Below are 26,752 nucleotides of genomic sequence, written 5' to 3' on the forward strand. Positions count from 1 at the left end.
GGGTTCTTGGGCAAACAACGAGATTTTTGGTTTAGGGTTCTTGGGGCAATGGCGGACGAGGAGCCGGCTCGCGCGCCCGATTCCAAGGACAGGCAGCAGCAATCCAAGGCGCTAGACAAGATTACCGATCATGTGGAGGAGAGGCAGCTGGATTCTACTCGTGTTCAACAGGTGAGTGGATTTTTTTCTTCGAAATCTAGCAAAAGTCGACTGTTTTCTAGGCTATGGCTTCGATTGCGGCGACGTCTGATGCCGATAGAGACATCCAGAGATTAAGGTGCTGTGTTTCTCTTGCCTGGTTCTTTCTCTTCTAAGTGTTTTTTTGCATTTTAGGGAGAAAGAACTCGCAGCTGTGAAGATAGATCCAGCGCACATTGACGTTATCGCGAATGAGCTCGAGGTATTCTTGGCGAAGTTCTTCCAAATATCTCCTCCTCACTCTTGCAAATTCTTCCAGATTGATAGGAAGATCGCCGAGAGAACGCTGCGAGAGCACAAGGGAGACGCAGTAGCAGCACTTCGATCGTTCCTCACTTGATAGACTTAAAATATAAAAAAATACTACCCTAAACGAAGACACTGTTGCCCTTTGGCACATTTTTCTTTTTTAAGGGCTTGGCGACTAGCTGCTGCTAGGGTTTGTGTTTTAGGGCTTTAATAATGTAAGGACGAGTTCGTTCCATCGTCGAGAGTGATCCACCCCGGCACGCCAAGCTCTCGCTAGGTCATCTCGAGCGCATCGATATTTCCTCCCTCCCGCGACGATTCCATTCACTCCAGCGCGACGATCAAAGCTCGCAACTATCTTCCAGGTATAAGGCTGCAATCTCCGGGCCGGCATCGTCTCCGCGGGGCAGGGTTTAGTGGAATAGATCTTTGCAGGAGCTCGCCAGGGTGATAATCCATGGGGGATGGCGCTACAGTCACCACCGCCGTCGATAGCTGCCTTTGCAACTATTCAAACTTCGATGACGAGCAAGTGATTGCGGCATCCGCGACGATTTCCAAGAATGTGGAGGAGGATTTGGCCGGGGATGGGATTCTGGCCAAGGAATTCCTGCTGGGAGAGGTGAAGAGGAGCGAGAGCGATGGGGATTTGCTAGGCTGCGTGCTGAGCTCCCAGGAAGAACTTGCAAAGGACTTGGCCGGGAAAGAAATTTTGGAGGAGGATGAACAGGGCAGCCCGGGTTGTGGAAAAAGTTTAACTGGGGTCGTGAGTACAAGTGGGGACGGTGGACGTAAGGCAAGACCTAAGGGATGGAGTAAGAAAAAGGGTGTTTCCGCGACTACCACGAGCATTATAGGCATAAGTGAGATGCAAGAGCCGACCATGACGCAGGAAGGTGGAATAGCTCTTTGGGTCAAGGTGCGTAAATTTCGATTCTTTAGTTCCTTCTTCTCAAAGTTCGTTCTTTTTCTTGGTGGGTATGTTGATTCTTTGAGTTCCTTTCATGCATTCGAGGCATCTTATAGAAGCTAGCATTCGTGCAAGGTCCTGGATCTAGTGCCTAGGGTAATGGATTTAAATCTCGCGATCATTAGTTGACTTGGCCCTGCATGAGTTCTTGGTGCATGCTTTTTGGGGCTTTCAAAAATGGATGATTTTGGTTCTTGTTCTAGAGTTGGAATTTCGCCTGGCAGTAAATTGTTGAGTCTCTGAGCTTTTTTTCTCTTTCTCCTTTTACAGTGGCGAGGGAAATGGCGAGCTTGTATACAGTGCTACCCAAGCGATTGCTCGTCCGCGACGGTGAGAGCCATGCCTACGTACAGCAAGAAGACATATGTGGTGGTGTTCTTTCCGAATTCTCGAACGTACTCTTGGGTGGACCTTGAGTATGCTTGCCATATCACGGAGAGTCCCGAGCCGCTCGCCTTTGGAACACATCAAAGCGGTAGAGATGCGGTGGAAAATCTCGACCTTCCAAAGCACCACATGCTCCGTGTCTTGGCCGCCAACATGCTTGACATCAGCGACCGCCTGCCCATTAAGGTTTTTCCTGAATAGTTTTTTGGTTTGGTTTCCCAACAGTGGTAATTTTGCAGGCAGTCGTAGATAGCGCTCAGAATGTCAACGCGTGGAAGACTTTTGCGAACCAGGCCGTGGAATCTAAAGAGTATTCAGACGTTAGCAAAATGCTTGTCAAGCTTTTCGGGGTGCGTAACGTAACGTTTTGAAAAAGGTGTGCTGCTTATGTCTTAAGGTAATTGCAGATGATCCAGCTAACGTGCTATAACGAGACATGGCTTCAAGAAAGCTTTAACAGGTGGAAGAATGACTGTGAAGTTGCTAAGAGTGCACAAACCGTTGAACATCTTAACAAGGTCAATAACGTGTGTAATACTTTCGGAACTTTAAATCTCGGTTTTCTTTTCTGTTTTGCAGGAGCTGGTAAACGCTGTTCTATGGGAAACTGTCCATGCGCTTTGGGATGCACCAGAACAGTCCGCTGTTGGAACAGAATGGAAAGATTGGAAGCGAGCAGTGATCGAAAACAGAAGCGTCTATCCGAGCATCTCGATGACGCCAGACTCGTCGCTGTTTGCGGATTCCGAGACTCTTAAGCGCCGGAGGTTGAGTTCGGACGCAGCGAACGTGGAGCTGGCTCTAAAGAGGTCGAAGCTAGATGTTCGCCGAAGATACCCAACGCAACTTATTCCCGTCTCAACCCCAGTGAAAAAGGAAGACGAAGTGAACGGCTACACTGCCGACAACCAACAGAGGCCCAAAGCACCATCCGCTGAAGTACTTACGTCGACACCAGCATCGGTACCGAAATCCGAGGATGACGACCTGTCTGGCCGCTCGAGCTCGCTGATAAATCAGTCTACAGCGCCTATCAGTAAGAGGCTCAGCTCGAACTACCAGCTTTGTGCTGCGTATATGGAGAAGAAGAAAAGGCAGTGCACCCGGTTTCCAAGCCAAGGCTCTCTGTACTGCTGCAAGCATATGAGTTTGGCTTTTGGGGACGGCATAGAAGGCGTGAAAAAACTGGAGTATACACCACCACCACCGCCGCCGCCGCCGCCCAAAGCCGTCGCAGCTACACCGAAGTCTTCGACAACGATTATTCCGAAAATGCCGGGTGATAAGATATGCGAAGGGATCACGAAGTATGGGAGGCGCTGCACGCACAGAGCCAAAGAAGATTCATTGTTTTGCAAGAAGCACAGTTTTGCGGACGCACCTCATTTAAATCCGCAGTTGGTAACCGCTGAAAGCTCCCAGAGGGCGACCGAAGAAAACGTGGAACCAGAACCTCAGCAGCACGAATTCAAGGAGGAAGCAGAAACAGATGCGAAAACACAACAAGAGCCTCCGACTGGCGAAGACGTTAGAGAAGAAAGCAGTCCCAGGAGAAGAAAGGTGACGGCTTCTATAGAGCGAGCGAGAAACTATAGTTGGCATCTCAAGCGGATGGGAAGAATAATTAGAAACAACGGGCCTGCAGCGACGCGGGTTCGCTGCCTTGGGAGGTGCGTAAATGGCGATCAGTGCTCTCACAAATCAAGACCGGGAAGTTTCTACTGTGAGAAGCATCAGCCGGATAGCAACTCGCAGCAAGAAGATGCGGCTCCGTCTGAAGTGAAGAAGCTGGACGAAGCACAAACTGTGCTTAAAGCAAAAAGCTGGCTCAGCAGGTATATGGAAAGTGCGAAAATGGAAGGAGCCAGTACCAGTGACACTACCGACTCGGCTGACAAGCTACTGGATTGGGTGCTTGCTGAAGCCTCCAAGGATATCCATGCTGCCACGGCACTGATGAAGCTAGTAAACCAGCGGAAGGACAAGCTCGGGAGGTTCTTGAAGCTTCAAGAGCGTGCGGAGGCATCGAAACCAACTCCAGAAGGGGCCGCGGAGGTTGAAGGCAAATGTCCAGAGCAGCTATCGGGTGACCACGCCGAGCAAAAGCAGCAAGAAAAGATAAAGTGCAGCATCTGTGACGACGAGTTTGCGGAGATGGTGGAGCTCGGCAACCACTGGAAGGCTTCTCATGAGACAGAGGCACACTGGTTCTTGAAAGGCTATGCCTGCAAGGAATGCAACAAGGAGTTTACGAACAAGTCGAGCCTGGAGAGACACTGTAAGGCCGATCATGAAGCCTTGACGGACGTTCCCGCCGTTCACATCTGTATCAACTGTGACGAGCAGTTTCCACACTTCGAGGCTCTGTGGGATCACGTGGTGTCGGGACATTCGGATCATCTCAGTGCAATGCCAACACTCGCTCTACCAGCTGAGGATCCTGCGGAAGACACGAAGATGCCGGACGACGATCTTGTCACTGCAGAAGAACCATTCCCGGTACTTTCAGATGACAACCAGCAAGATTCTCTGGACGACGAAGACTTCATGGACATTCCTAGCTCGGACTACTCGGCTGACGAGATGGAAGCACTCGAGTACCTCGATGGGAACTGCTACTCTGTAGACAACGACGGCTCGGAGCACAAGTACACCTGCAAGCTGTGCGGGAAAAAATTCCGTGCGCTACCAGACTTGGGCCGGCATCATCAAGCAGTACACATGTCCTCACACGTTGGGACAATCTCGAAATCGAGAACGGGCGTGACTCAAGGCAACCGTAGTAACCGGAGGCGTGGAAAACTCAGCCAGCATGGGATGAACTCCATTCTTCGCATCAAGAAGGCACTGCACAGCGTGCAGCAACAGAAGAGCGAGAGATCGGAAGCTGGACGTGGGGCTGCTGCCAAGCTGCCTGGACCTCCTGGAGATGATGAAATTCTAGCTGCTGCTCGGTCTGCATGCTGCGAGGCACGGTTCTACCGCACTCTGGAAGAACAGTACGACTCAGTCCCCAAGGGAACGCACGCAAACGCTGTGAAACTGGCTGCCCCGCAGGAGATTGAGTGGGCTCGAGATGGTTTCACTTGTCCTCAAAACTGTACCGTTAGAGCTCCAGAGCGCACCTCGGAAATGAGGCTGCATGTTTTCCGGAAGGGTGCCGTTGCTGCGTCGGCCAGGAAAAAGAGTGTGGTTCTTTGCGAAGACATAAGCTTCGGGAAAGAGCGTGTACCGGTTCCTTGTGTGGAGGACGAAGAGACCGATCCCTGCAACTGCTTGCAGTGTAGGGAGGGAAAGTCGTACCACGTCGACTCTCTAAAACCGTGGGAGACTTTCAGCTACGTCACAGATCGTTTGCTTGATCCGTCTTTGGGACTTGATACGAAGGTTTGTTTATATTGGTTCTCAAGTTCTAATTTCTCGGTTTTCTGTTTTTTGTCTTTGTAACTTCCAGGATTCGCAAATCGGCTGTTCTTGCGGACGGGGTCGATGCTCAGCAAGGTCGTGCGATCACGTGGAAATGTTTGATAGTGATTACGCAGATGCATGTGACATATGGGGAGAAGAAATGCTTCGGAGGTTTCCATACGATGGAGAAGGCCGCATCGTTCTTCAAGTAAGCGTCATTATTCTACCTAGTAGGATAGCTCATTCGTATCTTGTTTTGCAGGAGGGTTACCTCGTTTACGAGTGCAATACGAGTTGTATGTGCTCCGAGGAGTGTCCGAATCGTGTTCTTCAGAGAGGTGTAAACGTTAAACTGGAGGTTTTCAAGACGAGGCACAAGGTATTATTTGTTTTCCTCGGTGAAGATGGATTAACTAAGTGCCTGTGTTGTCAAAGGGATGGGCTGTGAGGGCCGCTCAAAACATCTCCCGTGGAACGTTTGTTTGCGAGTACCTTGGTGAAGTACTGAACGACCAAGAAGCAAATCGGCGAGGGGAAAGGTGATTTTCTTGCAGATCTGGATTCCGGATTTCGTCTTACACTTTGATTGGACAGATACGATCAAGTTGGTTGTAGCTATCTGTACGACATTGATGTGCACTTAAACACCGGAGGGAGATCTCGAAGGGGACCAAGCAGAGTTCCAAGAATAAAACCGTTTGTTATAGATGCAACAAAGCATGGAAACGTTGCGAGGTTTATAAACCACAGGTACTGTGACGGCAATATCGTGGATGCGTTGCTGATTGAATGCTGGCTTTACGCAGTTGTTCCCCGAACCTTGTAAACTATCAGGTGTTAGTGGAGAGCATGGACTATCAACTCGCGCACATTGGATTATTTGCTAGCCGTGATGTAAGTACCGAGCCATGGGTGACAAACGGACCTCCACTAAGTTTTTTTTTTGTTTCTCGCAGATTCTTTGCGGAGAAGAACTATCTTACGACTACAGGTACAAGTTATTACCAGGGAGGGGTTGCCCGTGCCACTGTGGATCGTCTGGATGCCGAGGAAGGTTGTATTAGTGTTGTAAATATTCACAGAGACCAAAAGAGAAAAGCCTTTTTGAAACTCTAGAGACGAACAAGCTTTTGCTTCGGGACCTCGATGTTCGCCCACAGCACGTAAGTGGAAGCGTCTTTTGGTTCTAACTCGATTGCCTGCCTTGCAGCTCGAGCGCCACCTCTGCGGTTCTCGCTGCTCCCTCGGCAAGCTCCGAGCAAGCACTGCCAGTCGACAAAGTCTGGAGCGTAAGGCATGGAGCGAATGAGATCCTCGGCGTCTCTGAGGTAACCAGCCCTGCTAAGTATATCGATCATGCACGAGTAACTTTGTCTGGATGGTGTGACAGAGTGTTCGAACATCGATCGGAAGCACGACCAGCCAGAAGCAACGTTTCCGTTGTGGTTGCAACCGAGGAGCCAGCAAACGAAAGTCGTCTCGCTCACCTTGGATCCCTCGAGAACCATCTCCTGGAAAATCTCCACAGCGCTACTCAGGCGTCCATTGCTTCCAAAAGCTGCAATGAGAGCGTTCCAGGAGATGGGATTGGGCTCCGGCATCAAGCGTAGCAATTGCCGCGCGTGGTTGAGAAGACCCTTGTTCGCAAACGCGGTGATCATGGCGTTCCAGGTGATTGTATCCCACTCCGGCATTTGGAAAAACAGCGCTTTTGCTCGATCCAGATCCTTGTTTTGAGCGTGCGCTGCGATCATTGTGTTGTAGGCGACGATACCTCTCTCGGGCATGGAGTGGAAGACGTCCAAGGCTTCTTCCAGATGCCCGTTCTGGGCATATACCGAGAGCATCACATTCCAGGAGTAGTAGTCCTTGAACTTCATTTCTTCAAAGAGAGCTTTTCCCCTCATGACATGACCAGCTTGGCTGAGGGAATACAGCGTGGCATTCCACGTCACCATGCTCACCTCGGGCATTTGCTCCACGAAGCTCTTGGCCTCGTCGACGAGGCCGAGATGGGTGTAGGCCGAGAGCATCGCGTTCCATGACACGATATCGCGCTCGGGCAATCGATCGAAGATTTTTCTTGCGTTTTGGAGATCACCCTCTTGAGCGTAGGCGATGAGCAGCCCGTTGCTGGCGATCAGATCGACCTCCGGCATCGAATCGACGATGTTTTTCGTCTCGTCCAAGAGACCCCTTTGCACGCAGACGGAGAGGATTGCGTTCCAGGGCACCAGGTTCCGCTCCGGCATCGAATCCAGCAAGAAAAACGCGGTCTCCAGATGCCCGTTTTGGGCATATCCTGTGAGCAGTGCGCACCATGCAAAAAGATCTCTCTCGGGCATCGAATCAAAAGTTTTCTTCGCATTTTCTATCTTTCCGGCTTGTGCGTACATCGCTAGCATCGCATTCCAGGACACTAGATCAGTCTCCGGCATCAAGCGAAAGAGTTTTTCTGCGCTGAAAAACTGCCCGTTTTGGGCAAATGCAGTGATCATCGCGCTCCAGCAAACCATGTCCCTCTCGGCCATGAATTCAAACACAAGACTAGCTTTTCGAGCATCACCAGATCTTCCGTACGCGGTCAGCATGGCCGTCCACGAGACCCTGTCCCAAATCGGCATCTCTTTGTAGAGACGCTCGAGCTCTTCCAGATGGCCGGTAAGGGCATATGCCGAAAGCATCGTGTTCCAAAGTGCGAGGCTCTGCCACTCGGGCTCGCGCAACGAATCAAACAGATTTCTTGCTGCGGCGAGATCGCCGGCGTGGGCGTACGCCGACAGCAACGCATTCGCCGCCACGGGATTGGCGTGAGGGATCTGGTCGAACAGCGCTTTGGCGCGATCCAGAAACCCGTTTTGGACGTAAGCCGTGAGCATGAGCACCCAGGAGAAGGAGTTCCTTCTGGGGATTCGATCGAAGAGGGCGCGCGCCTCGTCCACGCTGCCCAATCGCCCATACATCTGGACGAGGAGATTGGCGAGGAAGGCATCCTGGGTGAGGAGATTCCGGAGGGAGATTTGGATTTGCAAGTGGAGGTCGCGCGCCTGTCCTATGCTACTGCACGATCGAATCAACCCCGCGCACTCGGCCTTGGTCGAGGGGAGAATCATTTACCGAATCTTTTTTGAATTTAAATTCAAAGGTTTTTGGGCGCTTGGCTATGGCTTCTCACGCGCAGAATCTCGCGGCTCTGTGGGAGATGGCCATCGGCCATGCGACTTCTTTCGGGATCAAGGCCGCGGTTTTTCTTAGAATTCCAGACATTCTCTCCGATTCTTTGGAGAAATCTATGAGCTTGGAAGAAATCGCGGCCCGGCTCCAAGGCACAAACATCCAACTAGCCCCTCTTCGTCGTCTCCTCGACTACTTGGTGGTAAAGAAAGTTCTTCTAAAGATTCAATCTCTGGAAGTTCCAGGCGAATTCAAGTATGGAAGCACCGAGCTCTGCGAGATGCTCACTGAATCGAAGTTTGCTCGGCTGCTCATGCTGCAAGACGAGGTCGTAACTTCAGGGTGGCATCACATACACGAATTCATACTTCACGGTGGCGAGGTCCCCTTCCAGAGAGCCCAAGGGATGTTTATCTGGGAGTACATGGAGAAAAATCCAGAGTTTCTGGGGCTTTTTAGCCAGGGAATGGTGGCCATCTCCAATGTTACCATGGACTCGGTTCTACAAACTTATCATGGTTTTGATGAGATTAGAGGAGTTTTAGTGGATGCGGGAGGAGGTTTTGGAGCCGATATTGGCAGGGTTATGGAAAAGTATCCCCACATTGCTGGTGTGAATTATGAGCTTCCTCATGTTGCCCACGCTGCTCCAGCCATTCCAGGTAAAAAAATATATACATCTTTTTGAAAATAATTTTATATTTCTAAAGGTGTGAGGCATGTTCGTGGTGACATGATGGAAAACATTCCACCAGCTGATGCAATTCTCCTCAAAGTAAGGAACTCTCATAGGATATCAACTTTGATCTCTCTTTTTGATTATAGACTATACTACATGACTTTGACGATGACGAAGTGATTCTTGTTCTCCAAAACTGCTACAAGGCACTTCCCCATGGAGGAAAGCTGATAATTGTTGACATTGACATGGATCCAGCAGAAAGAGGACCATTCGAATCACTCAAATTTGCATTCGACTTGGTCCTCTTGGCCCTCACCAAAGGAGGCAAAGAGAGAACAAGCGTGCAGTTCATAGAGCTCCTCACTCAAGCACAGTTTAGTAACATCAAAACTATAGGTGATGTGAATTGTCTCTGCTCTATAGTGGAGGCTCATAAGCTCGAGACTTAGTGAGACTTAAAAGGAAAACTTTTATTATGCTTTTCACTCAATTATCAATCATACCGTGAGGAAGTCTTCTAGTTTGGCCATCTTTTCAAACTCCATACCCATAAACACGTCCAGTCCGCCATCTCCCATACAGTTGGACAGCAAAACCACATATTCTTTCCTGTCATGCACGGCTGACGTAACGTAGTCCGGGTTCCCCCATCCAAAATCAAGCTTGTGAAAGGCCAACTTCGACCATGGTGTGATGATCATGCCACCTGGCAAGTCAATGAAGCCATGCCTGCCCTCGCACCAATCCATTACTGACCGCACATATTCCTCCGTTCCACGCCTAATGGCTGCTTGGACCTTTCGTACGCACAACGACAATGTTGCGTTGCAAAGATCCTCTACTGTGGTGTCGCAGGAGGGAGCAGCCACCACCGCGTTTCCAACGAAGTCCTTCGGAAAATTTTTTACCTTGTGACGAACGTTTACAACCACAAAGAGGTTCGCCACCTTTGTTGTTGCATGGGAGTCATGCGAGGCTTTTGCTCGTGCCTGCCAGATATGGGCTGTCAAAGCTTCGAAAGATGAGCATCTGGCTATAGTGCCATCCGACAGCGCCTTTTTCTTTAATGAATCCAGCATGGCGGGCGTGAAGGAGAATAACTTAAAAGAGAACCCCGGGAGGAGAGATTTAGAAGGGTGATAGTGCGCTGGGCTGAAGATCAACTTGGCTGGGACATCAGGCATCGAAACGAGCTCGGGGTGATCGAGCGTTGGTCGGGGTGGATTTGAGCTGCGAAAGACGGAGCGATCAAGATTGAGGGTCATCGTCGCTGGGTTGAGATCCCCTCTTGCAGTTCTTGCAATGGCATCGTAAAACTCGCAGCCAGCGGTTCCATCAAAGATCGCATGGCTTGCTAAAATACCAACAATGAATCCTCCACATATGAATCTGGTAACCTGCAAGGTTGATGCAACTTATAAGTGGAAGTAACGGAAGTTCATCCAAGAAGAAACACTTACTTGGATCGTTACGAGCGGAACGTCGCAGATTTCCGTGGGCATTTCGGTAGGAAAAACGAGAAAGTTTCTCGCGCTTGGATTTGGCATTCGGAGGTCTCCAGCGTCACGAATCGTGGACGAGCAGCTCGCACTGGCAAACAAGACTCCAGCCCCGTTGCAGTCGAGCTCAACTCGGCCTTGCTCCTCGTTCACTCGGATCCTTCCGGCCACAAAGTAGTACGGGACGAGAACCTGTTGCAGAGCATCTCGCACGACATGGGCAACGTTTCGGGTGGAACCCGGGGAGTCGACTTTGTAGGAGAAGAGCATTTCTACTGGGAAGAAGAGCTGCTGCTCGAGATTGTGGAGGAAGAGAGTGGTGCAAGGAGTGGAGATGGGAGGCTTCAAAACAGAAACCTCTTCTACAAAAACATGCTGACCCATTTCTTTCTCGATGGCAAAGAGTGTGATTTTGCTGGCTCTTTTATAGGTTGATTTTCTATACAACCTTCCTAGAGTATGTAACTTGACAAACTTACGGAGAACTTGTGGCCATAAGCTGGACACGACATTGGAGAACATGTACAAATCATTTCAGCCTGTAAATCACCCATGATGTTCATCACATCCCTCTCTACCAGAGCTTCACAGTTTGAGGACCCCCACATTGTGGCACGTCTTCCTCACGTAGTCAAAATCCAGCCTTTGCCATTGACAAATGAGCATGCTCTTGCAGAAGCCGAGTAGCCAATCTAGCATTGCTCGTTCTTCACACCTAATAAGAATATGAGTGTCGGTGCACGATAAAAGTACATCTCTAAGTACGGTTTATCATTATAAATAATTTAGCATTATCTTTCTTCAAGTTTAAATTCTTTTATTTGCTGTATTCAAAGCTCTATGAATTGTGATATTCCCAGCCACAAAGTAGAAGGATAACAGTGGTCACCAGAGGGCACTGGAAACAAAAGCGGCAAACACAAATCTATATGAAGAAACAGTAAGGAACAGTATTTGGGACGTGCAAAGTATTTTATTGTGCCTTCCGTGAAATCTAGAGGAGTCGCCTGGACGATAGTTCTATAGTTCTATCCTTGGTAGATAATGCCACCTAAATCTTTGGAAATTTAGGACAAGCCAAGCAATCACACTCAAACAATGAGGAAGTCTTCCAGTTTGCCCATTTTCTTAAAACTCATGCCCATAAACACGTCCACTCCTCCATCTTCCTTGCAATTTTACAGAAAAACCATGTATTATTTTCCGTCATGCACAATTGTAACATAATACAGCATCCCATATGGCTGACCGGAAAAACTCCTCGGACGTACCATGGCCAATGGCTGCTTGGATCTTCCGTACGCACAACGGCGTTGCAAAGCTCCTCAACCCTGGTGTCCCAGCACCGAGCAGACACCGCATTTCCAACGTAATTCTTTGGTAGATTTGCCATCGTGTGACCAACATTTGTAAACAGCCACAAAGAGGTTCGCCACCTTTTCTTTTGTTGTTGTTGGACGAGGTTTTTGTCTGTGCCTTCCAGACATGGGCCGCCAATGCTTCAAAAGACGAGCATCTGGCGATGGTGCCATCGCACAGTGCCTTTTTCTTGAAAGAATGGATGGTGGGCGTGAAGGAGAATAATTTAAATGCGAAACCTGAGTGGAGCGATTTGGAATGATGGTAGTGCGCTGGGTGGAACATCAGGCATTGGAACGAGCTCCTGGTCACTGAGTGTTGGATCATTTGTGCCGCAAAAGATGGTGCGATCGGAATTGACGTCGACGGAATGAGATCCCCTCTTACAGTTCTGGAGATAGCGTCGTAAAACTCACAGCCAGAGTTTCCGTCAAAGATTGCATGACTTGAGGAAATACCAACGATGAATCCACCACATAAGAATCTGGTAACCTGTAATTTTCATGTTTTTGGAGTAGATCAAGACCAAGAACTTACTTGAATCTGGTTCGTGGAGTGGAACTCGGAGGTTTGACAAGAACACAAGAACCCATTTTTCTCTCTCGAAAAATTCTTGTAGATACTGACTCTTTTATTATGATAAAATTAGGATATTACGCTCATGATGTTATTATGATTCTTCTACTTTGGGCAGTGAAACTTATACTATAAAAACACATTATCTCCAAGATCTTTTCTACACTTTTATCAACAGATCAAGCTCATGCTCTCAATACCATGATGGGCACAGATCACGCCGTACGAAGCCTGATAAACTCTTGTACAGAACTCTCACAAGCGCAAGAAATACACTCCCGCATTGCCCATCCCGACCGATTCACCCTCAACATTCTCGTCCAGATGTACGGCAGGTGTGCGAGTGTCGAAAATGCCCGCCGAATCTTCAATGAGATTCGACCGAAGAATCCATTCTCGTGGGTAATGATGATCTGCGCGTATACCAGAAATGGACATCTCAAAGAAGCGCAAAAACTCTTTGATGGGATGGATCAGAGAGACTTAGTAGCATGGAATGCCATGCTAGCTGCATATGCCCAAAGAGGGTACTTAGAGGAATCCATAAGAATCTTTGATTCAATGCCCGAGCACGACCACTTTTCTTGGAACTCAATCCTTTCAGTCTATATGGTGAACTCAAAGGTACTGGAATCAGAAAGAATATTTAGACTTATGCCACAGAGGGATATTGTTTCGTGGACAACTATGCTTGGAGCACATACGCGGTCTGGACATTTGGAAGAGGTCAAGAACTTCTTTGACAAAATGCCTGAGAGAAACTTGGTGTCGTGGAACACAATGCTATCGTTATATGCCCAAGGCGGACATGTCTCGGAAGCAAAAATATTGCTTCACGCTTTTCCCGAAAGTGATGTTGTATCCTGGAATGCAATGCTTTTTCTCTATGCCCATGAAGGGAATCTGGAAGAAACCGAGCACATTTTTTACAGTCGGATGCTTGAGTGGGACGTAATTTCATGGAACACGATGCTCACGGGATATGCGCAGAACGAGCATATGGAAAAGGCCAAGAGACTCTTCTCCTTGATTCCAGAAAAGAACATTGTCTCTTACAATGCAATGCTGTCTGCTTATGATCTCAACCTTACTGGTAGCAGCTGCATCGAGGAAGCCACCAGTCTGTTTGATCGAATGCAAGAGTGGGATATTGTCTCTTGGAACACTCTCCTTGCTACGTATGCCCGGAGAGGACATACTGATCGAGCTAAAGAAGTCTTTGACAGAATCCCACAGAAAAACTTGGTCTCGTATAACACTTTGCTCAATGGATATGCCCAAAACGGGCATGTCGATCTCGCTAACTCTCTACTCAACTCAATGCCAGAGAGGGACGTGGTGTCATGGGATTGCATGCTCTCGGCATACGCACACGCAGGGAAAGTTGGCGATGCAAAGGCCCTCTTTGATCAAATGGAAACAAAAGATATCGTCTCCTGGAACTCAATGCTGTCTGCATATGCCCAAAACGGCCGTCTGGAGGAAGCAAAGAGCTTATTTGATCAGATGGAAGATAAAAACCTGGTAAGTTACGACGCAATGTTCTCAGCATTCCTTGGTGGCGGCTACATTGAAGAGGCAAAGCTAATGTTTGACTTAATTGAAAACCGGGACGTAGTTTCGTATAACTCAATGGTGGCGGCATTTGCCAGAAGCGGGGATCTTGACGAGGCTAAGGCCGTGTTTCATGACATACCGTACAAAAATGTGGCATCTTGGAACGCGATTCTCTCGGCATATACCCAGCGTGGACTGGTCAACGAAGCAAAGAAGCTGTGGATCCAAATGCCGGAGCTGGACACGATTTCTTGCAATGCGATGTTGGCTCTGTACGCTCACCACGGCAGCGAGTACGAATATGCCACGCATCTCCTACATTCCATGAAGATGAGCTCCATTCCACTGGACGAAACCTCCTTCCTTTGCGTGCTAGTTTCGATCAGCCGCACCGGGGATGTTGGATCTGGGCGATCGTGCTTCGCGTCCATGGTTTCGGATTTCGGGATGGCCACGCCCGGGAAGAAGATCTACTGCTGTTTAGTCGATCTGCTGGGTCGCGCGGGGCACTTGCGAGACGCACACGATCTCGTCGCGAGCATGCCCTTTGTTCCCGACAGTGTGGATTGGAAGTGCTTGCTGGGATCGTGCAGGAGCCACGACAACAGCCGCGGAGGGAGCGTGGCGGCGTCACAGGCCATGCTTGCCGATCCCCAAAACTCTGCTCCTTACGTGCTTTTGGCGAGCATTCACCATCGTACGGAAGTGAAAGACTCAGTCAAAGATGGTCTTGTATGATCAGTCTGGAGGTTTTGATCTGATGGGAAGAACTGAGGTTGTGGGCGATCCCAAAACTTCTCTAGCGGTGATCAATCTTGCGGATTTGTAACTTTCTCTGTTTTGTGCAATAGATCTAGACTGAGTCGAAACGAAAAGCATGCGAGAATCTAGTGACTAATGTGAGCAAAACCACAGCGCAAGAGGGGATTGCTTGGATCATCAGAAAGCCTTTTTGTCAGAGACAAGTTAATCTCTGTCCGCATCAAGTCGACTACAAAAACATCATCTGATCCAAAACCAAAGCACCAAAAAGGAAAAATCTGTCCCAGACTTTGTGTAGAGCCTCTCAAACGCATCAAAGCACCGTCGCAAGAAGCTCGGATTGTAGGCTGGATCGACTGTGGCTGGATCTGGCACGGCACGGCACTGCGCCGCCACTGTCGTGTTGTGAACTCCAGCAATGCGATAAAACGAAGAACATGGAGAGGAAGAAAATTTAGTGGAGGCTAGGGCTCCATGGTTTTAAAACCTTAGGTTATCAAAAATCCACCCCGGGTATCGAACCCGAGTGCTCCTCGCAAGCATATACCCGACATATTCGACTTCTACCAAACCACACAAACTAGAGAGAAGTGGAGAGAAGACTTTCCATTATTTAAGCAGAGCATGCTTGGTCTTTCTCGAAGCGCGCGTGATCACAAGGAGTTCTCCATCGAAAATCTGTAAGAATGCTCGCCTCTCCACCCCTGATCCACTGCTGGGCAGTCGCAATTCTCGTCTGGATCGCTGCTGCCGCTGCCAAGGACACGAGCCTCCGCTTCTACATGCACGACAACATGACTCCTCCAAACCAGAGCGTCGTCATGGTCGCGGGGCCTGGAACCGCGGGCTTCGGCACCGTGAGCGTCATCGATGATCCGCTCACTCAGGGGGCCGACGCATCGTCTCCGGCGATTGGAAGGGGCCAGGGGACTTGGATCGTCGCGTCCATGGACGGGAGGAGCTTGCTCCTCACTTTCAGTGCCGTGTTCCAGACGGGCGACTTCAAGGGGAGCACGCTGAGCTTCCACGGATCCGACGACACCTCGGAGGCTGTCCGGGAGATCGCTGTTATCGGAGGAACCGGCCAGTTTCGCAATGCTCGGGGCTACGCTACCATCAAGACCGCGTCCGCCAGTGGTGGTTCAGTCATCCTGGAGATCGATGTCAAGGTAAGTCACTGATTGGAAAGCTCTAGCACAGATCTTCGTCATCAAGAAAACCATTCACTCTCATTCTTTGCACTCTAATTAATCGAAGTTACCTGTTTTTCCTGGCTCGCGTCTTCGTTTCTATCAGACTCCAGTGACTTTTCTGTCCCGAAAGTTAGCATTTTCTCAAGAACCACTTGAAAAGGTTACCAGAATTTTCAGAAGAGAGCAGTCGTCTCACATCCTTGAGTAGTCGAGCACTAGCAAGAAAAAGAAGTCGTTAAGAATCTCTTTTCCGGAAGAAGGAAAACCATACTTTTGAACGGCACTGTCAAGGCAAGTATCGAGAGAAATCACAACTGCTGGCATTTGGTGCAAAAGCTGGAAAAGACTGTTAGCTCGAAAGAAAAAATCGACCTTCGAGGACTTACAGAACCTGTGTTCCTGATGCTCGGTAGCTTTGCCGACAAATCCCTTGGCAGCCTTTCTAAGCTCTGCAGAATTTGCAAGAAATCATCGCTAATCGAGCCAAAGCTTGCGAACCTTGCACGGCGACGAATCGTGAAGCAGCCGCATCACATTGAGCGTCGCCAGAGCGCACTGCGCGACAGGATCGAGCGCCGAATCATTCGCCGGCGCTGCCACCGCCCCACTCGCTGGTGCCATCGCCATGACGACACCACTATAGCTTCTGCCCTAAAAATCAAACAATAGGTTGGCCTTTGCTCTCTTTTTTATTCCCATTTTTTCGCAAATCTATATCGCCAATCAATCAGCCTGTAGACGAAATGGCCTTGGTCCAGCACCACACCTTGACATCCCCAGAACTCTCTCCGGAGAAAACCAGCCCTCCAGGGCCGCCTTGCAAAACTCTCACTTCGTCTCGAGAGAACAAAACTCCTCGCTCGTTAAAACTGCGAACAAAGCAGCGCCTGGTAAGTTTGAGTGACTCGCAGCCCAGAGTTTGCTGGAGAACTTACGTTGGAAGATCATACAGTCTCACAGTGTTGTCGTTGTATGAACACAAGAGCACTGGCTTCCCTTGCGCATCGACTGTACCGCACAAAGCCAGAGCACCCTGAGCGAAAAGAGAAGATTCACATAAACGAAAAAAACTTGCAAGAACTTGCAAAGCTTACATCGAGTTCGTCTCCCTGATCATCTTCAGGGTACGTGTAGGTGACTTCTAATCCACTTGGAGTGGCCGCCCAGACCTGGAGCAAAACGAAAACAGCGTCAAAACACATCGCTAGCAAGACTCTGAGACGACTTACTTTTATATACCCGTCCAAAGAACACGATAACAAAAATTGCTCCCAGCAAAGCAGGCTCATAACTACATTAGAATGGCCATGAAGAGTAAATAAGCACTCTCTGGTGGCGATGTTCCATACCTGTTCATGAAAATGTAATACTTTCGTTTTTTCACACCAAACCAATCTGATACACTACCCGAATGGACTTATCCGTGGACCCGGAATAGAGTCTGCCGCCAGCAGCTTGCAGTGTTACAACAGCACCGGCGTGGCCATACAAACCATACGCCGGCTGGAAAGCATTTACCGCCGTGTTGTATTTCCAAGCCAGAATGCTTCCGTCCTTCAAAACATCTTGTTAGCAAACCATCCACTTCGGTTTTGCTTTGAAAGATTGGCTTACTTACTTGAGAACCGGCAAACAAAGTATCCTCGCAGACAGCCAAAGCATAAACTTGACCTTTGGGGCCGTCCAGACTTTGCTGAGCATTGGTTTGCATGTTCCATGCCTGCGAGAACAGAATTTTACGCATGAGGCATCGAAGTTAAAGCACTGTCATGACAGAAAAAAGAATTCTCACCCGGACTTCGTTCGGAAGCCCGACAAACAGCCATCCAGAAGCGATAAGTAGTGACTCCACCTCAGATCCCATAGGAACAGTGGTTGTACACTGCAACCAAAGGGGAAGAGATAGCAAAGTCAATACGAAAACTCTTATAAGCATCTGGACGCAAACCTTTCCGTCGTCGCTGTTCCACACTTTGACGGACTTGTCCTGGCCTCCCGTGTATAACGAAGAAGATAATGCGATTCCTTTCACGGCCTGCGAAGAGGTAAAAGCGATCAAACACCGATGCGAAGAACAAGAGAAACGAGAAAGAGATAAGTCCGAGTCTACCTTGGTGTGGCCTGTGAGCTGGGTCATCATCTCCATCTCTGTAGTAGTGCTGTAGGAATGAAGAAAATTGCATTGGCTACCACGATTGCAGTCGCCTTTCATCCAAAATATACAAGGCTTGTCCCTGGGACGTGGTCTCCCACCGTCTGTGAAAATCCCCCGGCCGCCACCGCCACCGCCGCCGCCTCCGCCTCTCCGCCCGCGAGGCTTCCCCCATCGCCGCCCCTCAACTACATTGTTGTGCCGCTTGCTTCCTACGAGAAAATTATCGCCATCGAGCCTCCCGGATGTTCCAGGGCCCGACGAGTGGAGCCACTGGCAGCTATCGCCCTTGTTGCATCGGCCTTCTTGCCAGTATCTACACACCTGGGGGATGCGATGGCTGGAAATGTGGCGCTTGCCGCCAACCCTAGCGGGGCCGTCGTCCACCTCCATGCCGGCCATCGCTCCTCATCGCCGCCATCGATCGCAATGCGCCATGCCCTACAAACCCTAGCTCTCGGCTCGTCCTCGCCTTTCTAGGGTTTTTCAAAGGGAATCATTCTAAATGCTTTTCGTGTTCTTCGAGCTCGTGTCGAGGGTTTTCTTTCTTTCTCTCTCTCTCGCCGCCCTCACACGGCGTGTTCTTCCGGGCGCTCCTGCCATCGATGCGTGCAGTGGCAGCACGCGAAGAAGAGGCTCACCAGCAGCTCGCCAGGAGGCCTGGCCTGGAAATTCCAGTCGATTAGCAGCGGCAATCGCAATCGCGGCGCGATCTTGATTCTTACCTTCCAGAATCTGGCGTCGCATTGCCCGCATTTGGGGCATCGCGCGTTGCGAGTGCGCGGGAGGATCGCGGGCATCGTCTTGTCCTCGGATGGCTTCTGGATCACCTTGTGGTATGTCACGTTGTCCGCGGCTTCTTCCTGCTCAATCGATTTGGGCCCAAGAATCTCACTGGGATTGTGATTTTAGGGGCGAAATCTCTCACCTTGTGAGGGCAATCTGGGCACGACCAGAGCAGGATCTTTCTCTCGGCATCTTCCTCGGGATCCAGGAGGCTCTCGCTGGAGAAGAAGCACACAGGGTGAAGGAAAAGCCCCAAGATCTAAGGTACCAGTAGGGGCAGAACCGATTGACGCTCATCCGGATCCTAGAAGAACTCTTAAACCCTAGCTTTTTCTCGAGGGCGGGAAATTTCTAGGGTTTTCTCGATGGCGGAGTTTTTGGCGCTTCGATGCTACGCGTGCAAAATGTTCCAGGTACTTGAGAATCTTTTCTTGAGCTTTTGATCGAGCTAACCTCGCGTTCGCTTTGCAGGTGAAGCCACGGAAGAAATCCAGCAGCAAATGGTGTTGTAGCGTTTGCAATGAGAAGCAATCGGTCACCAAGGTCTATGGAAGCTCTGGCGCTGCAAAGAAAATTCGAGAGCTGGTCCAAACGCTGAATTACTCCACTCTAGCGCAGCAGCAAGATCACTTTGAACCGAACGACGTTGGAGATCTCACCACACAAGAGAATGGACAAAGCGAAGTTGGAGAAAAGAATGTCCATGGTTACGAAACTAAGCCAAGCAAATGGGCCGAGTACTTGGAGACCGAGGTGAGTCTCTAGTTGATTATTTTGTTCTCTCCTTTATCTAATCGCAACACTTGGTAGGACTCACAGGTTGAATCTCGTGCTGGTGACGAGGATCCGAAGTACGTGACTTTTATCCCAGAGAGTGCCATGAAACGGAAAAGAACGGAGAGGTTGCACGACGAAGTAGCGTGTTACGAATGTGATGGGCTTGATGGTCCGCTCAAAGCACATTCAGCTTCAAGCGAGAAGAACACCAAAAAGACGACCTTTGCGACTGGTAGTAAGCTGCACGGAGCTGAATACCTGGGAAAGGAAAATGTTCCTGTGAAGAACGACCGGAACTCGGGAACATGGAGCAACTGCGGCACGAAGTCTGAAACAGGGCGCTGTTTGGATGAGTGGAGAAACCAAAATACTGGTGGACTCCAGTCTTCTAGCACAACAAGGACAGTCTCGAGCAAATGGAGGAAGTATCTAGAGACCGATGAAACAAAGAGCCAGTACGTGGAGCCTGATACGGACAGAGCTCAGTCTTGTAGCCGAAAGTGGTTCCATCCGCAGCAGCCAAGCGTGCCTGAAGATGCCTTGCACACAGAGCTCGCGGACGAACTTGTGACAGAGGACATTCATCCCTCGTTTCTTTAGTCAGGTGCGACAAGGTGAAGAGTCCAAGCCAAGAAAGAGTTCTCCAACTCGACTATTCCAACCTCAACAAACACAACCTACATTACAATCAAATCAGATCATGTATTGATCTTTAAAACGAGGACGCCTGCTGGTTCTGAGAGTGGCACATAATTTCCAGACACTGCAATGTCTTGCTTTAAACTCCTGATCACACTTCTCCTAGCAGCGACATTAACAATGGTGAGTAAAGCTCAAATATCCCTTGCTAAGTTGTTGCCAAATGTTTTCCTTTCTTTCAACAGGCAATATCTCATGACGATCCAAAGTGCTGCAACAAGCCCAGAAAGCTGACCCTCAATTTCTACTTCCACATCATACAAGAGCAGACCAATTCCTCTCTCATCATCTCCATCAAACCTGCTGCTCCCAACTCCACAACTCTAGAGTTCAACTACAAAATGACAGAGGGCCCCGAATACAACTCAAAACAGATTGGAAGCTTCATAGGATTCCAGTCTGTATGGCGCCAAACACCAGACCTCCTCTTCATTACAGGCACATTTTATTTCACTAATGGATCACACTTTGAGATCCAGGGACCTGTAAACTTGCAGCTCCCCACTCGAAGACTCCCTGTTACTGGTGGAGTCGGTTTTGGTGGGTTACCAGATGATAACAATCCTGCAATTATCAATGGCATTGAAATTGCAACCCCAGTGCAAACTTATGGTCTCAACATTGTTGAGAAGGTGGTTACCAAGCTCTATATTTTCACCCCACCAGTTTAAATACCACTAGTTCAGCGCTCTTTGAATCTCTAACTTAATAAAAGAGGGAAATTTTCTTGGTACATTATTGCGAACGAAATTTTTTCAAAAGGAATCATATTTCACCAGTAAAAATACTATTCGGACTTTAGAAGTGTGAAACAAATACGACCCTTGGAAAACTCCTTGCAGTAGAATGCCTTCACGCTCATCCAATGCCGCTAACATAAATGGTGAGTGACTTTCTACGTCATAGAAAGCAAACAAATACCTCGCACGTCATGGTTGGGAATTTCATGGCATCTTTTACTTTAATCACCTAATGGCAAAAATCCAACTCTTGTAGTGGTATCCTACATGGCCGAATCTAACAAAGCTTCAGAAGAGGCTGTGTTAAAAGTTTGCCGTGTACTCCACTTCCACTTCGGATTTTCTCGATCCACTTGGCTGAAAATATAAAAAGCCACGCGGCACTTTCGCATTGAGGTAAAAAAAGAAAGCCGCCAAATTACCTCGTTTGTTGGTTCTTGACTTGGCTTGCGTTGCGCGAGCGTTACGTGATTTAGGGCCGCAAGCGATGGTGGCCTGCGAGGAATAGTGAGGCTATACTTTCCCATGGAAAGCCTCGGCTGCAAAGCAGCAATTTCTCACCTCGGCTGTGCGGCCGCACCGAGAATCGCAAGATCGCTATTACCAGGTTTGCGAATCCCTGTAAGTCCCTTGAAGCATGGTAGATCCCTCTTGATCAGAGCTTCATCACCTGGAAACCTCCCTGTAAGCAATGGTAACGGTCAGAGAAAGAAAAATGACGCTCTCCAAGAGACAATCTTTCAGCTAGAGGGGCTGTTGAAAGAACCTGGTGAGGTGTTGAATGACATCGGCGAACAGCTCTCAGCCAAGGACTTGCAGCTCGTTCTCTCTTACTTTGCGGAAGAAGGTAGAGATTCTTGGTTTGCGCTGGAAGTCTTCGAGTGGATGCAAAAAACCAACCGAGTGGAAAATGACACACACCAATTGATGATGTCGATCATGGTGAATTGGGCGATGAAGCTGGTGGAACAAGAGAAACCTGTGGAACAAGTGAAAGCGCTGTTAGAAGACATGTACTGCGTGGGCCTAACTCCAGAATCGCGCATTATGCACTCTATAGTAGCTGCCTACTGGGAAAAAGGAAAGGCGTCCGAGGCACTTACTTTTGTAAAGGAGGTGATGAGCTCCAAGTGGTACCAAGACCGAGCTGACGATCCTCTACAATATCTCATCGTAAAGATGGTCTCCAGCAAGCAATCCAAGCAGGCGATTCGACTAGTGACCGAGGTCCGAAATGGTGGTCTACTGTTGAAAGGCACAACGTACAGCGCTGCGATGCTGGCTGCAGTTCACGAACAAGAGCAGCTGAGCTTTGCTGTTCACCAGCTGCGAAAGTATCAGAAGAAAGGCGTCATTAGCATCGAAGGCAGCGACAAGTCCATAAGAACTTACGAGGCATCGTTGCATCGTCAAGCCGAGCAGTTTACTCAATGGGCAGCCGAGGACGAGCAGCCGCAGGAACTTATGCCGACGATCTACGAAAGACTGCTAGCAATGTACTGTCTGGCAGGCAAAGGTCTCGATGCGGAGCGTAGCTTGTGGAAGCTGAAGCTGGCAGGACGGTCCCCAGCTCCGTCCATGTTCAACACGATACTCGGCATATGTGCTTTCAATAACCGAGCCGAAGACGCTTATCGGATCTTTGGAAAGATGGAAGCGTCGGGAAGAGAAGCGACCAAGTTAACCTTCTCCGTGCTGATTGGAGGCTTCATCAAAGGTGGTAATCCCGCTGAGGCAGCTTCGGCCATGTCTAAGATGTTGGAGCGAGGACTTCGGCCGGAGGTGCCAGAGATGCTTGTCGTGCTGAGGTCTTTGCGGAGCGCTGACATGGTGCCGTTGTATATGAAGCTTGCCAAAACTCTCTCCGACGAAGGACTGATGGAGCCTCGCATCATGTACTTTTACATCGACTCGATCAAGCTCTGTATCATCCGCCTGTTGTGAATCCTTGTGAAAATAAATAAACTCCCTTGACTCCACCTTCTCGCGCCTGGCTAAAGAAACGACGGATGAATGTCGTCTGTCACAAGTTCGTCCGCGAGGCATCTTCAGGTACGCTTAGATTCTCCGGAAGGAACCACTTTCTGCTAGAAACTGAGCTCTGCCCTGCAAATCCGTATCACGATCCTCTTTGTTTCATCGGTCCCCAGATACTTCCTCCATTTGCTCGAAACTGTCCTTGTTTCAGTCCTTCTGCTAGCTCCACCAGCATTCTGCTTTCTGCGGTCCCTGTTTCAGACTCAGTGCCGCATCTTCCCGAATTCCGGTCGTTCTCCACAGAGACACTTTCCTTTCCGCACGAGCTTCAAACTGTGAATCCTGCGAAGTGTTGCAATCAGAAAAAGGAGAAGAGAACAAAAGCAATTTATCAGAGAGACTCACCCCGGCCTCTAAGAACTCGGTCCATTTGCTTGGCTCAGTTTCATTACCATGGACATACTTTCTCCACCTTCATACTCTTGTGTGGTGAGATCTCCCACGTCATTCGGCTCAAAGTGATCTTGCTGGTGCGCTAGAGTGGAGTACTTCAGCGTTTGGACCAGCTCTCGAATTTTCTTTGCAGCGCCAGAGCGTTCCATTGGTGACCGCATTGCAAACGCTACAGCACCATTTGCTTTTTTCCGTGGATTGACCTGCACGAGGTTAGCTCGAGGTTTTCCATAACGTACCTGGAACATTTTGCACGCGTAACATCGCCACCCGAGAAATTTTGAGCTTCCGGCTGGTACCTTAGATCTTGGAGCTTTCTTCGGTCACGGCGACGCAGCATTCTTGAGATAATAGCAGAGAGTGCGAATGCCGCTGCTAATCAACCGAGATTTCCAGGAGCTCCTGGCGAATTGCTGCCCAGCCTCTTGCACGGATCGTGGGCAAGCGTGAGAGGGAGAAACCCTCGTTGCAAAATGGTATAACCCTAGGTGATCATATAGTATTCATATTCCGTCAGCATGTTGTTACTTTTGATTTGTAGGATTCACTTCGATCGGAGTGCTGGACGTGCTATTCGGACAAGCCGAGTCCATCTGCCCGGCAACTTTTATACTTTTTAGGATCCATTGCTGCCAGTGTCGGGAAGTCGATCGGAGTGCTGGACGTGCTATTCGGTCTGCCCGGCAACTTTTATACGTTCGTTAGTGTGGTTTCATTCCGGTGACTCTGCCGTGACTGACGAGCTCGTCGAGATTATCCGTGATTCTCCTCGAGAGTGGCGCGGCCGACGTGTTTCTAGATTTCATCGGCTACTCTGGCGGACATTTGCCGGAAGAAATGCCTCCCAGAGTCCAGGCAAGTCACAGACGCCCTCCTTGATGTGTGCCTGGAAATCGCTGACGATCAACAGCCGCGAGGCAAGAGATTCTGTCGACTCAGCTGCAGGTGTTTCGATCAAAAAGGCCTCGTACTTTCTAGATTCTGGTGAAAAGCATTTGGCTGACCACCTCCATAGCTCCTGACGGTGGCTTCCACAAAACTTTCGAGTGTTTCCTTTCAGCTCTCGTGACAGAGCTGCTTAAAGGCAAAACATAAGTTATGATCGAAAATATGGTAGCAAAAACTTTCTCATCAGAGTGCGGTATAGCCTTCCTTGTGCACAATTTGAGCTAAAGATGAATCTCCTGTTCTTACAATCCTCCCGTTGTCCTGTTCGAGTACACAAACACGAAGCATCAAGAATTGAATTTTTTTTATGGGGGCGTTTGTACCATGATGTGGACATAGTCTGGGTGGATGTAGTCGAGTAGTCTTTCGTGGTGAGTGATCATCAGCACTGCATTCTTGCTTGTTCTGAGGCCGTTGATAGCGTTTGCCACGTCTCGTAATGCATCCACATCCAGTCCCGAGTCGATCTCATCGAGCAGTGCCAAATCTGCTTCTAAAACCTGGCAAACGAAAGGTACGAACAAACGGTCTTAAAAAAGAGAGAAAGAGAGAGAGAGAGAAAAAAACACAAGTCGCAGTACCGCGAGTTGCAATATCTCGTTCCTCTTCTTCTCGCCACCACTGAATCCCTCGTTCACGTTCCGGTTCAAGAACGTCGGGCTCATGTTCAGCGCTTTGAGCTTCGGCATAAGGTGCGCGAAGAACTGCAATAGCAGACAATCTCACCTAAAGTTTCACCATCTACAAAAATCACACAAACCTCGAGCGGAGGAAGCTCCGGCTTATTCAAAGCCGCTCGCCTGGCATTGCACGCCATCCTCAAGAACTCGTCGTTGCTAACGCCAGGCACTTCGATCGGCGACTGGAAGCTCATAAACAACCCGGCATGACTTCTCTCCTCCGGCTCCTTGTCAAACAGATTCTCGTTTTTAAAACCCGCGCTGCCGGCAGTGACTTCGTAGTCGGGGTGACCAACGAGAACCTGGAAAACACGCATCAACAAACGAGGTACAAAAAGAATAAGAGAGCTTACCTTCGCAAATGTGCTCTTTCCCGACCCATTCTTTCCCATGATCGCATGGACCTGTGAGAGAGTTCACGCAATCAGCTCCACTACTTTGCAAACTCTTCGCTACCTCGCAATGGAAACTAGAACGCCGAAAAACGCACCTCACCTTCGCGAATTGTCAAATCCACGCCTCGCAGGATCTCCGTCTCGGAATCCGCCACCCGCGCCTTGAGATCCCTCACCTCCAGCAGCACCGCGCCGGCCTTGCTCGAATCAGCGGAATCCCTGAGCTCCTCCTGCGCCACAGCCATGGCCAGGGCACACCCCGGATTCAAACCCCGCGCCAGAGAGATAGAGACACCACTCCGCCGCATTCCAATCGGCATCTGGATCACGGACCTCTGCGAGATCTTTGCCGACGGAGATTTCCTCGAGAATTCCGCCAGCGGCTGCGCCAGGGAGCTGCAGCTCGACGACGAGCACGCCATGACCATCACAAAACCTAAAACAGGGGATTCTACTTCCCTAAAGGAATCTTAAATAATTGGAATGTTTGTTTAAGCACAAGAATATTCTTAATAAGGTTTTTAAAATTTAGGCGCGAAAGGGCGAGGGTTAAGGTTTAGCAAAACGTTGTTGTTTCAGACATTGAGACTCTTTTTTCTACCGTTACCCAATGCTTGGTTATCTATGATCTTGCTAGAAGATCCTTTTCTAGCGGATGGCCTGATAACTCGTAACTCTCTCAGTAGCTGAGGAGAACCAACACTTCGCTGAGGACTCATCATACGAATTTAAGAATCGTCCTCTGCTGCCTCCTGACTGCTGAAATGGTAAATTGCCTTCTATCTCCCAAACTCTTCACTGCTTTTACACTGCTGTAGGAATGGTAAACAAAAGTTTGTAAACTCCATGAAGGTGGTGTGCCACTTCCATTGCATTGCATCGGTTCTAATCTTGCAAATGTTAAAACAAGTGCTGGTTGACTACAAATCTGCCATATATAAGATGATTTTATCTTTTGAATTCTCAAGCACCAGCTTGATACCATCTGGTATGCATTGGCATTGAGTCAGGGCATCTGGGAGCAACCCAAGGTCATTTTCACTCCCCTACGCAAAGAGGACCCAGGTTAATGAAATTAATTTATGTGGTTATCTTGGGTTTAGTCAACTAATGTTGACTAGAACTGGTCAA

At 49.2% G+C, this 26,752-nt stretch overlaps 12 protein-coding genes across 14 annotated transcripts; 7 read left to right on the plus strand and 5 right to left on the minus strand.

Annotated features, from left to right (window-relative positions):
• The first annotated feature begins 20 nt into the window (after positions 1–20).
• On the plus strand, positions 21–611 carry LOC9639012 (huntingtin-interacting protein K). Its single transcript, XM_002988640.2, has 4 exons — positions 21–171; positions 222–277; positions 334–400; positions 458–611. The coding sequence occupies exons 1-4, from the start codon at positions 49–51 to the stop codon at positions 536–538; spliced, it is 327 nt and encodes a 108-aa protein (XP_002988686.1). The 5' UTR covers positions 21–48; the 3' UTR covers positions 539–611.
• A 62-nt stretch (positions 612–673) lies between these two features.
• On the plus strand, positions 674–6,325 carry LOC9639014 (histone-lysine N-methyltransferase SUVR5). Its single transcript, XM_002988642.2, has 11 exons — positions 674–1,366; positions 1,688–1,990; positions 2,044–2,154; positions 2,212–2,322; positions 2,384–5,191; positions 5,259–5,420; positions 5,475–5,591; positions 5,648–5,751; positions 5,807–5,962; positions 6,019–6,106; positions 6,169–6,325. Exons 1-11 carry the CDS (start codon positions 905–907, stop codon positions 6,274–6,276), a joined length of 4,530 nt encoding a protein of 1,509 aa, XP_002988688.2. The 5' UTR covers positions 674–904; the 3' UTR covers positions 6,277–6,325.
• On the minus strand, positions 6,325–8,175 carry LOC112341791 (pentatricopeptide repeat-containing protein At4g02750-like). Its single transcript, XM_024662506.1, has one exon. The coding sequence runs from the start codon at positions 8,173–8,175 to the stop codon at positions 6,325–6,327; it is 1,851 nt and encodes a 616-aa protein (XP_024518274.1).
• Positions 8,176–8,375: 200 nt separating this feature from the next.
• Positions 8,376–9,517, plus strand: LOC9639015 (desmethylxanthohumol 6'-O-methyltransferase). The gene is made up of 2 exons (XM_024662507.1): positions 8,376–9,048; positions 9,243–9,517. The coding sequence occupies exons 1-2, from the start codon at positions 8,376–8,378 to the stop codon at positions 9,515–9,517; spliced, it is 948 nt and encodes a 315-aa protein (XP_024518275.1).
• On the minus strand, positions 9,518–10,953 carry LOC9639016 (omega-hydroxypalmitate O-feruloyl transferase). Its single transcript, XM_002988711.2, has 2 exons — positions 10,529–10,953; positions 9,518–10,465 (listed from the first exon to the last, which is right to left on the minus strand). The coding sequence occupies exons 1-2, from the start codon at positions 10,949–10,951 to the stop codon at positions 9,566–9,568; spliced, it is 1,323 nt and encodes a 440-aa protein (XP_002988757.1). The 5' UTR covers positions 10,952–10,953; the 3' UTR covers positions 9,518–9,565.
• A 1,753-nt stretch (positions 10,954–12,706) lies between these two features.
• LOC112341792 (pentatricopeptide repeat-containing protein At4g02750-like) lies at positions 12,707–14,797 on the plus strand. The gene has a single exon (XM_024662508.1). It carries the CDS (start codon positions 12,707–12,709, stop codon positions 14,795–14,797), a length of 2,091 nt encoding a protein of 696 aa, XP_024518276.1.
• A 590-nt stretch (positions 14,798–15,387) lies between these two features.
• LOC9660816 (dirigent protein 2) lies at positions 15,388–16,096 on the plus strand. The gene has a single exon (XM_002988644.2). It carries the CDS (start codon positions 15,508–15,510, stop codon positions 16,000–16,002), a length of 495 nt encoding a protein of 164 aa, XP_002988690.1. The 5' UTR covers positions 15,388–15,507; the 3' UTR covers positions 16,003–16,096.
• Positions 15,413–16,655, minus strand: LOC112341805 (tobamovirus multiplication protein 2B-like). 3 transcript variants are annotated; one of them, XM_024662540.1, is made up of 6 exons: positions 16,513–16,655; positions 16,401–16,463; positions 16,286–16,350; positions 16,180–16,229; positions 16,083–16,127; positions 15,857–15,972 (listed from the first exon to the last, which is right to left on the minus strand). In XM_024662540.1, exons 1-5 carry the CDS (start codon positions 16,639–16,641, stop codon positions 16,114–16,116), a joined length of 321 nt encoding a protein of 106 aa, XP_024518308.1. In that variant the 5' UTR covers positions 16,642–16,655; the 3' UTR covers positions 15,857–15,972; positions 16,083–16,113. The 3 variants fall into 3 exon arrangements, with proteins under 3 accessions (XP_024518306.1, XP_024518308.1, XP_024518307.1); XM_024662539.1 differs by having other exon boundaries at positions 16,083–16,132; XM_024662538.1 differs by having other exon boundaries at positions 15,413–16,132.
• Positions 16,656–16,684: 29 nt separating this feature from the next.
• Positions 16,685–18,979, minus strand: LOC9639017 (zinc finger CCCH domain-containing protein 17). Its single transcript, XM_024662534.1, has 10 exons — positions 18,892–18,979; positions 18,125–18,831; positions 17,963–18,049; positions 17,807–17,896; positions 17,633–17,734; positions 17,422–17,568; positions 17,244–17,363; positions 17,109–17,183; positions 16,950–17,047; positions 16,685–16,883 (listed from the first exon to the last, which is right to left on the minus strand). The coding sequence occupies exons 2-10, from the start codon at positions 18,566–18,568 to the stop codon at positions 16,742–16,744; spliced, it is 1,305 nt and encodes a 434-aa protein (XP_024518302.1). The 5' UTR covers positions 18,569–18,831; positions 18,892–18,979; the 3' UTR covers positions 16,685–16,741.
• Positions 18,980–19,252: 273 nt separating this feature from the next.
• LOC9660818 (MRN complex-interacting protein) lies at positions 19,253–21,343 on the plus strand. Its single transcript, XM_002988645.2, has 4 exons — positions 19,253–19,365; positions 19,424–19,705; positions 19,763–20,551; positions 20,614–21,343. The coding sequence occupies exons 1-3, from the start codon at positions 19,318–19,320 to the stop codon at positions 20,327–20,329; spliced, it is 897 nt and encodes a 298-aa protein (XP_002988691.2). The 5' UTR covers positions 19,253–19,317; the 3' UTR covers positions 20,330–20,551; positions 20,614–21,343.
• Positions 21,344–21,591: 248 nt separating this feature from the next.
• On the plus strand, positions 21,592–23,147 carry LOC9639019 (pentatricopeptide repeat-containing protein At2g30100, chloroplastic). Its single transcript, XM_002988647.2, has one exon. The coding sequence runs from the start codon at positions 21,694–21,696 to the stop codon at positions 23,110–23,112; it is 1,419 nt and encodes a 472-aa protein (XP_002988693.1). The 5' UTR covers positions 21,592–21,693; the 3' UTR covers positions 23,113–23,147.
• Positions 23,148–24,645: 1,498 nt separating this feature from the next.
• LOC9639020 (probable ATP-dependent transporter ycf16) lies at positions 24,646–26,061 on the minus strand. The gene is made up of 6 exons (XM_002988715.2): positions 25,717–26,061; positions 25,580–25,630; positions 25,307–25,528; positions 25,128–25,250; positions 24,870–25,046; positions 24,646–24,807 (listed from the first exon to the last, which is right to left on the minus strand). The coding sequence occupies exons 1-6, from the start codon at positions 26,047–26,049 to the stop codon at positions 24,730–24,732; spliced, it is 984 nt and encodes a 327-aa protein (XP_002988761.2). The 5' UTR covers positions 26,050–26,061; the 3' UTR covers positions 24,646–24,729.
• Between the last annotated feature and the right edge of the window lie 691 nt (positions 26,062–26,752).

Source organism: Selaginella moellendorffii, unplaced genomic scaffold (genome assembly GCF_000143415.4).
Source record: "Selaginella moellendorffii unplaced genomic scaffold, v1.0 SELMOscaffold_90, whole genome shotgun sequence".
In the NCBI taxonomy this organism is placed as follows: Eukaryota; Viridiplantae; Streptophyta; class Lycopodiopsida; order Selaginellales; family Selaginellaceae; genus Selaginella; species Selaginella moellendorffii.